Source organism: Callorhinus ursinus, unplaced genomic scaffold, assembly GCF_003265705.2.
Source record: "Callorhinus ursinus isolate GAN/ISIS: 27379988/994484 unplaced genomic scaffold, GSC_fseal_2.0 scaffold146, whole genome shotgun sequence".
Lineage (NCBI taxonomy): Eukaryota > Metazoa > Chordata > Mammalia > Carnivora > Otariidae > Callorhinus > Callorhinus ursinus.
This window is the reverse complement of record NW_027397208.1, coordinates 142,435-155,210: the sequence shown is the minus strand read 5'-3', so window position 1 is coordinate 155,210 and position 12,776 is coordinate 142,435. Positions and strand designations below refer to the sequence as shown.

The 12,776-nt window shown below is 38.9% G+C and overlaps 1 protein-coding gene across 6 annotated transcripts in view; it reads left to right on the top strand.

Moving 5' to 3' along the window:
• The window catches only part of MAGED1 (MAGE family member D1), a 65,156-nt gene that overhangs the window by 15,430 nt on the left and 36,950 nt on the right, over positions 1-12,776 (top strand). For 3 of the 6 annotated variants that reach the window (XM_025855491.2, XM_025855490.2, XM_025855482.2), the window contains one exon: positions 5,224-5,338. The exons of 1 other annotated variant lie outside the window; for it this stretch is intronic. In XM_025855491.2, coding sequence (XP_025711276.1) covers positions 5,248-5,338 — 91 coding nt within the window. In that variant the 5' untranslated portion in view covers positions 5,224-5,247. Of the gene's footprint in view, positions 1-5,223; positions 5,339-12,776 lie in introns of those variants that run through there. 2 more of the 6 variants (XM_073890380.1, XM_025855483.2) reach the window with 1 other exon arrangement.

Sequence of the window (12,776 nt, the reverse complement as noted above, 5' to 3'; positions counted from 1 at the left end):
AGCTTGCTACTTTTCATTCCCTCTCTTTGTCTTCTTGGTTATCAGGAAAATATTTTCCCAGGGCCCTGGCAGATAAGAAGTGTGAGTGAACAAAGGGGGAAGTCATAGAAGGTGAGAGGAGAAACATACACAGTCTAAGAATGTCAGAAGTGCTAAGATACCAGTGGGAAAGTTAAGAGTGGAAGCCTTAAAAAAGTTAGATGCACCATTAATTAATCAATCAATTAAGCAAGCAAAAAAAGTGATCTAGACCTAGACTCTGCTGGATAACGAGGACACAGTTAAATTAGATGTGCTTTCTCCTGAGTCTGGTGGATGAGATAGACATTGCAACAGGGAGTGCTGTGATAGAGGGGAGACCAGGGTGTGGTACTGTCAATAGAAACATGGAGGAGGGTCCTCTAACCCATCCTAGGGGCTCAGTGAAGCCCTCCTGGAAGGCACCAGGTTGAGAACTGATTTTGCATAGAAGTAGCCATTAATCTGGTAGTGGATGAGGATGTCTGAGTGTGGGGACCAGAGAGCAAGTGGTCATTAGACCACGTATTGTAGCTGCCTGGTATGCCATCTAGTCTTGAGCTTGGGAAGGACCTGAAGAAATGGCCAGTTGAGAGGCCACTCTGGTTTAGTAGAGCTAGGGAAAAGAGGTCAAGTAGAAGTGAATAGTTTCATAAATGGTTAAATTTATGATGTAATATTGATAACCTTAGCCCTCATGAAAGAGCAGCCTCTTCTGTTTTCCTCACTATGCCATGAAATTATTACCATTTTCTATATATGCCATGTGTTTTTCAGTCTCATTTACGGAATTCTTTCTTACCTTGATTTCATAAAGGTATTCTACTATATTCCCCTGTAAAACTTTTATTCACAGTTAGTTTCCAGTTGTAATTTATTTTTGTGTCTCGTATGATGTAGAGAACTTACTTTTTTTTTTTTTTTGAATGATTTACCAGTGGGTCCAGGACTATTTACTAAATAGTCTGTTCTTTCTCCACAGATTTATAATGCTGTCTCTATCATATACCAAGTGGTAATAGATGTAAATGTCTGCTTTTAGGCTTTCTATTCTGTTCCGTTGGTCTATTTGTCTATACCTACACTAGTCCTACATTGTTAATCCTATAGCTTTGTAATGCATCTTAATATTTGGTAGAGAAAGACCCCTTCCTTATTCCTCTTCCTCAAAAATATATTTTTTTGCCCTTTACCTTTCCATATGAATTTTAAGCTAAGCTTAACATGGTCTATAAGAAACATTGAAATTTTGATTAGAACTTATTCCTATTTATGGGTTTATAGATTTTGTTGCATCTTTACAGCTACGAATGTGGTTCATCCCTCCTTTTGTCTAGGTATTTTTAATGTCTTTGAAAAAAAAGTTTTATAGTTTTCTCCATAAGGGTCTCATGCATATTTTGTTAGACGTATTTCTGTGTACCTGATAAGTTTTTGTTGTCCTTGCTGATATTTTTAAATTATATTTTGTAACTGACTGTGACTGGTGTACGGGAGTGCTTGATTCTGGTGCATTGTTTTTAGATCCATTCACTTTGCTTACCTCTTTCTCTAGGTCCAGTTGTTGTTTATAGGTTTTGTTGAGTTTTTATATAAACTTTATATAAAACATGCTTAAAAGTATGTAAATTATAACTCTACAGCTCATTGAATTATCACAAAGTGTTTTTGGCTTGTTAGTGTAATTTGTGAACAATTGTAATTTTTCCCCTTTCAGCCCTTGTACCTTCAAATACTGATATCATTCTGTGTAAAATAAAATAGAATTTCTTTTCTAAAACTATTTTCACTGAAGCATTTCTGAGGCTTCATGCTCTAAATAGTGGTGTATGATATGTAAATACTTTTGAAGTTATCAAAGAAAGGAAATTACCTTTACTTAGAAATTCCAACAGAACTTAATAAAAGAGCCTGCAGGGTAGTGATATTTCAGTTAATTGCAGTCCAGGATTTGGTGGTCAACATTTGTGAAATGCTAAAATGAAACTTGGTGATAAACAAATATATACAAATTAATGTACTGAGACTAAGATAGATATAGAAAGAAAAACGCACCCATCCTACACTAATACATACTTTCTAGTGACCCGAACACTCAGGTCCTCTCTCCGGGGAATGTCAATTTCCATATTGGGATACTTGGGAAATCAAACTAAGAAAACAGCTTGCTGTTTACTGTGAGCATGGAATTAAAGCAAAGAAGGCAGAGAATCTCACAAACATGGGGTCTTTTGTGCAGCAGTGGGTCATTTGAGGAATGCGTTTGAATGCTCTACCCTGTCTTCACACTCCAAGCAGTTTGAGGGGCAGCAAGATGTAGCGGAAAAATACTGGACTTTGTTGACAGTTGAAGGGACTTGAATCCTAGCTCTTTGCTTATTGATCTTAGGCAAGTTACTTCTCAGAGTTTCATTTTTCTCACTGGTGAAATAGAAATCATGACACAGTTAATTTAAAAGAAATATATTCTTTCAAATTATTTGTTATATAGTGAGTCCTGCAGAATTACAGATTTATATTTGTTTATCCATGCCTGTGGGTGAAGAGGAATGTGCCAATGATCCTTTCTAATTTGTCAGAATGATCTTAGAAGTATTAATCTATTTCCAAATATAGAGATTGCAGTTACAACTTTATCACTAGGTGGAATGAGCTTCCTATTGCTGCTGTAATAAATTATGACAAATATAAATAATAAACACATTTATTATCTTACAATTCCGGAGGTCAGCAGTCCTAAAAATCAAGGTGTTAGCAGGCTTGAGCTCCCTCCAGAGGCTCCCAGGGAGAATATATTCCCTTGCTTTTTTCAGCTTCTAGAGATCACCTGCCATCCTTTGTTTGTGGTCCTTTTCTCTCTCTCTACAGGTCCTGCAGTATAGCATCTTCACCTTCTCTGACTGACTTTCTACTTCCATTGTTAGATCTCCATCTCTGACTTTGATCCTTCTGTTTCTTATAAGGACTCTTGTAATTACGTGGAGCCCACCAGGGTAATCCGGGATAACTTCTTCATCTTTTTTTTTTTTTTTTAAAGATTTTATTTATTTGACAGAGACACAGCGAGAGAGGGAAGAGAGGGAACACAAGCAGCGGGAATGGGAGAGGGAGAAGCAGGCTTCCCGCCGAGCAGGGAGCCCGATATGGGGCTCGATCCCAGGACCCTGGGATCATGACCCGAGCCAAAGGCAGACACTTAACAACTGAGCCACCCAGGCGCCCCCGGGATAACTTCTTCATCTTAAGACCCTTGATCACTTATGCAAAGTCCCATTTGCCATGTTAAGTAACATATTCACAGGAGCAGGACATCTTGGGAAGGCTATTATTTTGTCTACTACACCAGGTTAATGAGTTAACAGGCAAGATACCTAGTTAGAATCACACATTTCTTTTGTAGGTTATTTTCATAGAACAAAGCATCAATTTCTAAAGTTGTGGGAGACCTACAAAATGTCTTTCTTTAAATAGTACTTCCAAGGAAAGATTTGTATTAACAGAGAATAGAACTAGTTGGTAACAGTTATGATTATTCATAAGTCTCCATATTGTAAAAGAGAACTAGATTGACATTCTTGTTAAAAATTCTCAATTTAACATCTTTTAAATTTAGATTATTTGAAATAAGTGTGAAGCAAGATGGTTTCTACCCCTCCACAGCTCGAGGGAAGAGAGTACAGAGCCTTCATCTCTCTTTGAGTTTCCTTTTGTTGATTGTGAAGATATGTATTTGTAAAGTTAGACTCTGGAATTCCATTAGCTAATTTTAAGTAAAAAGCAGGTTTGGAGCCCAGTTTTGCTTGTGGAAATGGAGAAAGGGCTGAACAAAATTTTATTATCAATGAAATTCTATATTTTGTGCCTTGTAAAGTAGTTGTTAAGATTCAGTGTGATCACTTTCCAAGGCCCTGACGCCTGTTTAGTGAATGAGAGCAGTTTGAGTCTTTAATACTCTTTTCTGTACTTTCCACCTTTTTGTCTCCTTGTACTGTACTCTAATAATTTTTATAAATTATTTTCTTAATCTGTTGATTAATGCAATCCCCTGGGTTTTTCATTTGAGGTCCTTTTTTTTTCTTCCAAAAGTTTGATTAGGTTTAATTGTGATAGTTTCCTGATTCTTGGAAGTACCTTCGTTTGTTATTTACTTCTTTATCTGTAGTAAAATAATTATCTTATAGTTTATGTTTGCTAACCCCAGGATTAAGTCTTTTCTGTTATCAGCTGATCCTGCTGTTCTTCTTTATCTAATTCAAGGCTCAAGGATCCTGAGGGCAAGTCATGTAATTCAGCCTGAGCTGCAGAATGACCTGCTTCAATTCGTCAACCCCCTGAGAGGGTAGCCTTTTGGGGTCCCTGCTTATTGTAGGGAGAGTCTCCTATTAGTTTTCCTACTCTGTGTAGTTCTGGACTTTAATCTGTCTCTTTTGCCTTCAAAACAACCAAAATGAAAGTTAAAATTTTTTTGTAATGGACAAATGCCCTTAGGGCAGAAATTGCCTCCCTGCTTATCTGTTTCTCTAGATTCTCCTTTTCCCCTGTTTCCCTGATGTTTCCATATTTTTATTGCCCTGTATTTTTATTGTTTTTAAGTAGATACTATTTATTTTTCATCAAGATTTTGTTTTGTTTTGTTTTCAGTGTGACGGTTTGCCCAAACAACCTCGTGGGCAATTACCAGAATTAAGAAAATTTCCTACAACTCTCCTACATTTTCTTTGAGATTAGGTTTAGGCTCAGAACTTCTCATTATCTTGTGGGGTTTCTTTATTTTATAGACGAAACATCCAGTGCTCAGAAGAGTAAAGATACTTGCTCAAGGTCACCTAGCAAGTAGGTACTAATACTGGTTTTGAGCCCCGGTCTGTCCAGTCCTGAAGCCTATGTGCTTAACCAGTTCGATGCACTGCATCCTTTGGATTCTTTTGTTTTTTGTTCCTGGAATATGGGACATCTTTCTTCTAGGAGGAGAGTAAATGTCGCATTGTGTTTCTCTTACCAAGTTTTTATCCCTCAAGGTCAGCACCCTCTCTTGTTCTTGGGGAACTATGCCTCTTTCAGAAGATCTATGACTGTTTCTGAGACATCCTAATAAGTAGGAGACCCTCTTCTACCACCTACCGTGTGCTGCATTTCAGAACTGAATTTAGAGACACTCAGTACCCCAGCTTTAACCACAAAGTTTTCTTTTCTTTTCAACTGCAGGATATTCCACCTTGAAAGACCAAAATGCATTCCCAGATGAATTTGGAAAGAGCTAAGGACAAAGGGATCCAGGAAGAAATTCTCTTAGGTGAGCGAAGACAGGACAATGAGACAGGTAGGAGCTTGAGAATTTATAGTTTTGTTAGATAGTGTTAAAATAGTTTGGGAATTTTGGTTGGTGAATGCCCGCAGGGCACCTTGACATGGTGGAAATCACAGGAGCTTTGGAGCTGGACACACTTGAATTGACAGTTCCCTTACTAATCAACTCTAAAATATTGGGTAAATCAGTTCTCCTCTCTGGCATCAATTTCTTCATCTATATAATTTGAATAATAATACCTATCTCTCAAGGTTTCCATGTGAAATATAGGTAACATGTTTTGGTGACGTGTTTGTGCTTGGTACAAGCTTACTAAATAATTGTAGTATTATTATTTTTGTTGCAACTGTAGGGGTAGAAAAAATGTTCCCTTTTTTTTTCTAGGTGGACTGTTTCATATATTTATTATCTGTGTTTCATATATTTATTATCTGTTTGCATTTCTTTTTTTGTGAATGGTTTACTCATGTTCTTTGCCTGTTTTCTGTATTTGGGTCTGTCATTTAGTTGATAAAATTTTGACTAAGAATAGTACCTACTTCAAAGAGGGAAATTTCAGAAAAAGTCAAAATTCTTAAGAATGTTAGAGATCCAGAATCCAAGGCCAATTCGTCATAGTCTCTACTGTGGAGAAGACTTGGCATGTGATGACATAAGCTGCAAGAAAGCTTGGCAGGGAAGGATCTAACATATTCCCTTCTCTGCAGAAATCTCTTGTGGGCACAATACTGCCACTTACAAAAATAATCCAAACGAAGAGAAAGACTGTGAGTACATTGAGGAAAGACTGAGCTAGATGTTTTTGTTTTTTTTTAATTTTATTATGTTATGTTAATCACCATACATTACACCATTAGTTTTTGATATAGTGTTCCATGATTCATTGTTTGCGTATAACACCCAGTGCTCCATTCAGTACGTGCCCTCTTTAATGCCCATCACCAGGCTAACCCATCCCCCCACCCCCTCCCCTCTAGAACCCTCAGTTTGTTTCTCAGAGTCCATAGTCTCTCATGGTTCTTCTCTCCCTTCGATTTCCCGCCCTTCATTTGACCCTTCCTACTATCTTCTTCTTTTTTTTAACATATAATGTATTATTTATTTCAGAAGTATAGGTCTGTGATTCATCAGTCTTGCACAATTCACAGTGCTCACCATAGCACGTACCCTCCCCAATGTCTATCACCCAGCCACCCCATCCCTCCCACCCCCCACCACTCCAGCAATCCTCAGTTTGTTTCCTGAGATTAAGAATTCCTCATATCAGTGAGATGATATGATACATGTCTTTCTCTGATTGGCTTATTTCGCTCAGCATAATACCGTCCAGTTCCATCCACATTGTATCAAATGGCAAGATTTCATTCCTTTTTATGGCTGCATAATATTCCATTGTATATATATACCACAACTTCTTTATCCATTCCTCTCTCGATGGACATCTTGGCCCTTTCCACAGTTTGGCTATTGTGGACATTGCTGCTAGAAACATCGGGGTGCACATACCCCTTCGGATCCCTACATTTGTATCTTTGGGGTAAATACCCAGTAGTGCAATTGCTGGGTTGTAGGGTAGCTCTATTTTCAACTTTTTGAGGAACCTCCATACTGTTTTCCAGAGGGGCTGCACCAGCTTGCATTCCCACCAATGGTGTAGGAGGGTTCCCCTTTCTCCGCATCCCTGCCAACATCTGTCGTTTCCTGACTTGTTAATTTTAGCCATTCTGACTGGTGTGAGATGATATCTCTTTGAGGTTTTGATTTGGATTTCTCTGATGCCAAGCAATGCTGAACACTTTTTCATGTGTCTGTTGGCCATTTGGAAGTCTTCTTTGGAAAAATGTCTGTTCATGTCTTCTGCCCATTTCTTGATTGGATTATTTGTTCTTTGGGTGTTGAGTTTGATAAGTTCTTTATAGATTTTGGATACTAGCCCTTTATCTGATATGTCATTTGCAAATATCTTCTCCCATTCTGTCGGTTGTCTTTTGGTTTTGTTGACTTTCTTTTGCTGTGCAAAAGCTTTTTATCTTGATGAAGTCCCAATAGTTCATTTTTGCCCTTGCTTCCCTTGCCTTTGGCGATGTTTCTAGGAAGAAGTTGCTGCGGCTGAGGTCGAAGAGGTTGCTGCCTGTGTTCTCCGTTAGGATTTTGATGGGACTCCTGTCTTACATTTAGGTCTTTCAACCATTTTTGTGTGTGGTGTAAGGAAATGGTCCAGTTTCATTCTTCTGCATGTGGCTGTCCAATTTTCCCAACATCATTTGTTGAAGAGACTGTCTTTTTTCCAGTGGACAATCTTTCCTGCTTTGTCGAAGATTAGTTGACCATAGAGTTGAGGGTCCATTTCTGGGCTCTCTATTCTGTTCCATTGATCTATGTGTCTGTCTTTGTGCCAGTACCAAACCATCTTGATGATGACAGCTTTGTAATAGAGCTTGAAGTCCGGAATTGTGATGTCACCAGCTTTGCTTTTCTTTTTCACCATTCCTCTGGCTACTCAGGGTCTTTTCTGTTTCCATACAAATTTTAGGATTATTCCATTTCTTTGAAAAAGGTGGATGGTAATTTGATAGGGATTGGATTAAATGTGTAGATTGCTCTAGGCAGAATTGACATCTTCACAATATTTGTTTTTCCAATCCATGAGCATGGAATGTTTTCCATTTCTTTGTGTCTTCCTCAGTTTCTTTCATGAGTATTTTATAGTTTTCTGAGTACAGATTCTTTGCCTCTTTGGTTAGATTTATTCCTAGATATCTTATGGTTTTGGGTGCAATTGTAAATGGGATCGACTCCTTAATTTCTCTTTCTTCTGTCTTCTTGTTGGTGTTTAGGAATGCCACTGATTTCTGTGCATTGATTTTGTATCCTGCCACTTTACTGAATTCCTGTATGAGTTCTAGCAGTTTTGGGGTGGAGTCTTTTGGGTTTTCCACATGCAGTATCATATCATCTGCAAAGAGTGAGAGTTTGACTTCTTCTTTCCCGATTCGGATGCCTTTTATTTCTTTTTGTTGTCTGATTGCTGTGGCTAGGACTTCTAATACTATGTTGAATAGCAGTGGTGATAGTGGACATCCCTGCTATGTTGCTGACCTTAGGGGGAAAGCTCTCAGTTTTTCCCCATTGAGAATGATATTCGCGGTGGGTTTTTCATAGATGGCTTTTATGATACTGACATATGTACCCTCTATCCCTATACTCTGAAGAGTTTTGATCAAGAAAGGATGCTGTACTTTGTCAAATGCTTTTTCTGCGTCTATTGAGAGGATCATATGGTTCTTGTTCTTTCTTTTATTAATGTATTGTATCACATTGATTGATTTGTAGATGTTGAACCAACCTTGCAGCCCAGGGATAAATCCCACTTGGTCATGGTGAATAATCCTTTTAAGGTAATGTAGGATCCTTTGGCTAGTATTTTGGTGAGAATTTTTGCATCCATGTTCATCAGGGATATTGGTCTATAATTCTCCTTTTTGATGGGGTCTTTGTCTCGTTTGGGGATCAAGGTAATGGTGGCCTCATAAAACGAGTTTGGAAGTTTTCCCTCCATTTCTATTGTTTGGAACAGTTTCAGAAGAATAGCTATTAAGTCTTCTTTAAATCTTCGGTAGAATTCCCGGGGAAGCCATCTGGCCCTGGACTCTTGTTTTTTGGGAGATTTTTGATTACTGCTTCAATTTCCTTAGTGGTTATAGGTCTGTTCAGGTTTTCTATTTTTTCCTGGTTCAGTTTTGGTAGTTTATACATCTTTAGGAATGCATCCATTTCTTCTAGATTATCTAATTTGCTGTCATATAGTTGCTCATAATATGTTCTTATAATTGTATTTCTTTGGTGTTGGTTGTGATCTGTCCTCTTTCATTCATGGTTTTATTTACTTGAGTCATTTCTGTTTTCGTTTTGATAAGTCTGGCCAGGGGTTTATCCATCTTATTAATTCTTTCAAAGAACCAGCTCCTAGTTTCGTTGATCTGTTCTACTGTTCTTTTGGTTTCTGTTTCATTGATTTCTGCTCTGATCTTTATTATTTCTCTTCTCCTGCTGGGTTTAGGCTTTTATTTGGTGTTCTTTCTCCAGCTCCTTTAGGTGTAGGGTTAGGTTGAGTATTTGAGACCTTTCTTGTTTCTTGAGAAAGGCTTGTATTGCTATATACTTTCCTCTTAGGATCGCTTTTGCTGCATCCCAAAGATTTTGAACAGTTGTGTTTTCATTTTCATTTGTTTCCATGTTTTTTTAATTCTTCTTTAATTTCCTGGTTGACCCATTCATTCTTTAGTAGGATACTCTTTAGCCTCCATGTATTTGAGTTCTTTCTGACTTTCCTCTTACGATTGTGTTCTAGTTTCAAGCATTATGGTCTCAAAATATGCAGGGAATGATCCCAGTGTTTTGGTACCAGTTGAGACCTGATTTGTGACCTAGGATGTGATCTATTCTGGAGAATGTTCCATGGGCACTAGAGAAGAATGTGTATTCTGTTGCTTTGGGATAGAATGTTCTGAATAGATCTGTGAAGTCCATTTGGTCCAGTGTGTCATTTGAAGCCTTTATTTCCTTGTTGATCATTTGCTCAGATGATCTGTCCATTTCAGTGAGGGGGGGGGGTGTTAACGTCCCCTACTATTATTGTATTGTTGTCGATGTGTTTCTTTGTTTTTGTTATTAACTGGCTTATGTAATTGGCTGCTCCCATGTTAGGGGCATAGATATTTACAATTGTTAGATCTTCTTGTTGGATAGACCCTTTAAATATGATGTAGTGTCCTTCCTCATCTCTTATTATAGTCTTCGGTTTAATATCTAATTTGTCTGATGTAAGGTTTGCCACCCCAGCTTTCTTTTGGTGTCCATTAGCATGGCAAATGGTTTTCCTCTCCATTACTTTCAATCTGGAGGTGTCTTGGGGTCTAAAATGAGTCTCTTGCAGACAGCATGTCGATGGGTCTTGTTTTTTTATCCAATCTGATAGCCTGTGTCTTTTTGATTGGGGCATTTAGCCCATTTACATTCAGGGTAACTATTAAAAGTATGAATTTAGTGCCATTGTATTGCCTGTAAGGTGACTGTTACTGTATATTGTCTGTGTTCCTTTCTGGTCTGTGTTACTTTTAGGCTCTCTCTTTGCTTAGAGGACCCCTTTCAATATTTCTTGTAAGGCTGGTTTCATGTTTGCAAATTCCTTTCGTTTTTGTTTGTCTTGGAAGCTTTTGCTCTTTCCTTCTATTTTCGATGACAGCCTAGCTGGATATAGTGTTCTTGGCTGCATATTTTTCTCATTTCATGCTCTGAAGATCTCATGCCAGTCCTTTCTGGCCTGCCAGGTCTCTGTGGATAGGTCTGTTGCCAATCTAATGTTTCTACCATTGTAGGTTACAGATCTCTTGTCCCGAGCTGCTTTCAGGATTTTCTCTTTGTCTCTGAGACTCGTAAGTTTTACTATTAGATGTTGGGGTGTTGACCTATTTTTATTGACTTTGAGGGGCGTTCTCTGTGCCTCCTGGATTCTGATGCCTGTTTCCTTCCCCAATTAGGGACGTTCTCTGCTATAATTTGCTCCAGTATACCTTCTGCCCTTCTCTCTCTTCTTCTTCTTCTGGGATCCCAATTATTCTAATATTGTTTTGTCTCATGGTATCACTTATCTCTTGAATTCTGCCCACATGATCCAGTAGTTGTTTATCTCTCTTTTTCTCAGCTTCTTTATTCTCCATCATTTGGTCTTTTATATTACTAATTCTCTCTTCTGCCTCATTTATCCTAGCAGTTAGAGTCTCCATTTTTTATTGTACCTCATTAATAGCCTTTTTGATTTCGACTTAGATTTTAGTTCTTTTATTTCTTCAGAAAGGGTTTCTCCAGTGTCTTCATGCTTTTTTCAAGCCCAGCTAGTATCTTTATAATCGTCATTCTGAACTATTGTTCTGATATCTTACTAATGTCTGTATTGATTAAGTCCCTGGCATTCGGTACTGCCTCGTGTTCTTTTTTTTTTGAGGTGAGCGTTTCCGTCTTGTCATTTTGTCCAGAGGAGAATAGATGAATGAGAGAACAAAATGCTAACAGGGTAAGAACGACCCCAGAAAAATATACACTAAACAAATCAGAAGAGACTCGAAACCAGGGGAAAAGAAAGGGAAAGAAAGAAAAAAGGAAAAAAAAAAGAAAAAGAAAACAAACAGAATATGATCAAATATGGTCAGGGTGGTGCATATTTCAGTGCCACACAGTAGATTTTGGGCGTATTTTGGTCTGTTAGAAGAAAGTGCCTCCCAAAATTTTAAAGAATAAAAGCTTATATATGTACAAAAAGAAGGGTAAATATGATGAAGGGATGGAATATGATTGTAAAGATGAAAATTATAAAAGTTTTTATAAAAGTAATAAGGTTGAAAAAGAAAACAAGAGGATTTAAAAAAGAAAAGGGAGAGAATGTGATTAGGCAGGAGACTAGAACAAAGCCATACAACTAGAGATTTAGGGTATGTTTTGGTCTGTTAGAAGAAACTGTATCCCAAAATTTTAAAGAGGGAACAACTTATATATATATACCAAAAATAAGGTTAACTACTATGAAGGGATAGAATATGACTCTAAAAATGAAAAATAAAAATAGATTTTTAAAAAAGGGATTGATAAGATGTTGGTTGAAAAAGGGGCAAAGAAAAAGAAAATAAAGAAAATTTAAAAAATTCACTTTGAAAGACTAAAGAATCAGGGGGAAAAACGCCATGAATTCTATGTGCTGTGTTCCCCTAGCGCTGGAGTTCTGCCTTTCTCATTGATCGGTAAACTTGGTCTTGGCTGGCTGTTCGTGCTGATCTTCTGGGGGAGGGGCATGTTGCCGTGGTTCCCAGATGTCTTTGCCAGAGGGGGAATTGTGGCCCTTGCCGGGGCCAGGCTAAGTCATCTGCTCAGGTTTGCTGTTAGGAGCTTGGGTTTGCTCTCAGGAGCTTTTGTTCCCTGCAAGCTTTCCGTGCAGCTTTGGAGGACGAGAGTGAAAATGGTGGCCTCCCAGTCTCCGCCCCTAGGAGCCAAGAACTCGGGCCCGGCTCCTCAGTGTGCCCCCAGAGAAAAGCAGTCAATCACTCCCATCCCCGCCGGTCTCTGGCAGCTCTCCGTGCTCACCCGGCCTGTGACTGAGCGTTTCTATCTCTGGCGCCCGACTTGGTGGAGTGTCCAAACCCAGCAGATCCCTGCAGTGCGCTCCCGCGCCGCTCCTCCCGGGGGAGGAAGGGGTGTCTACTCGGATCTGCCGCTTGTTGGGTCCCTGCTGGGGGAGCAGTGGCCCGACTGTGCCGCGGATCACGGCTTATGGCAACCCCGAGCTGAGAGCCCAGTCCTCGGCTCCTTCTCTGCAGCCGGCTTCCCCACTCCAATACCTGGGAGCTCTGCCTCACTCAGGCACCCCCGGTCTTTCTGTGACCTCAAGGGTCCTGAGACC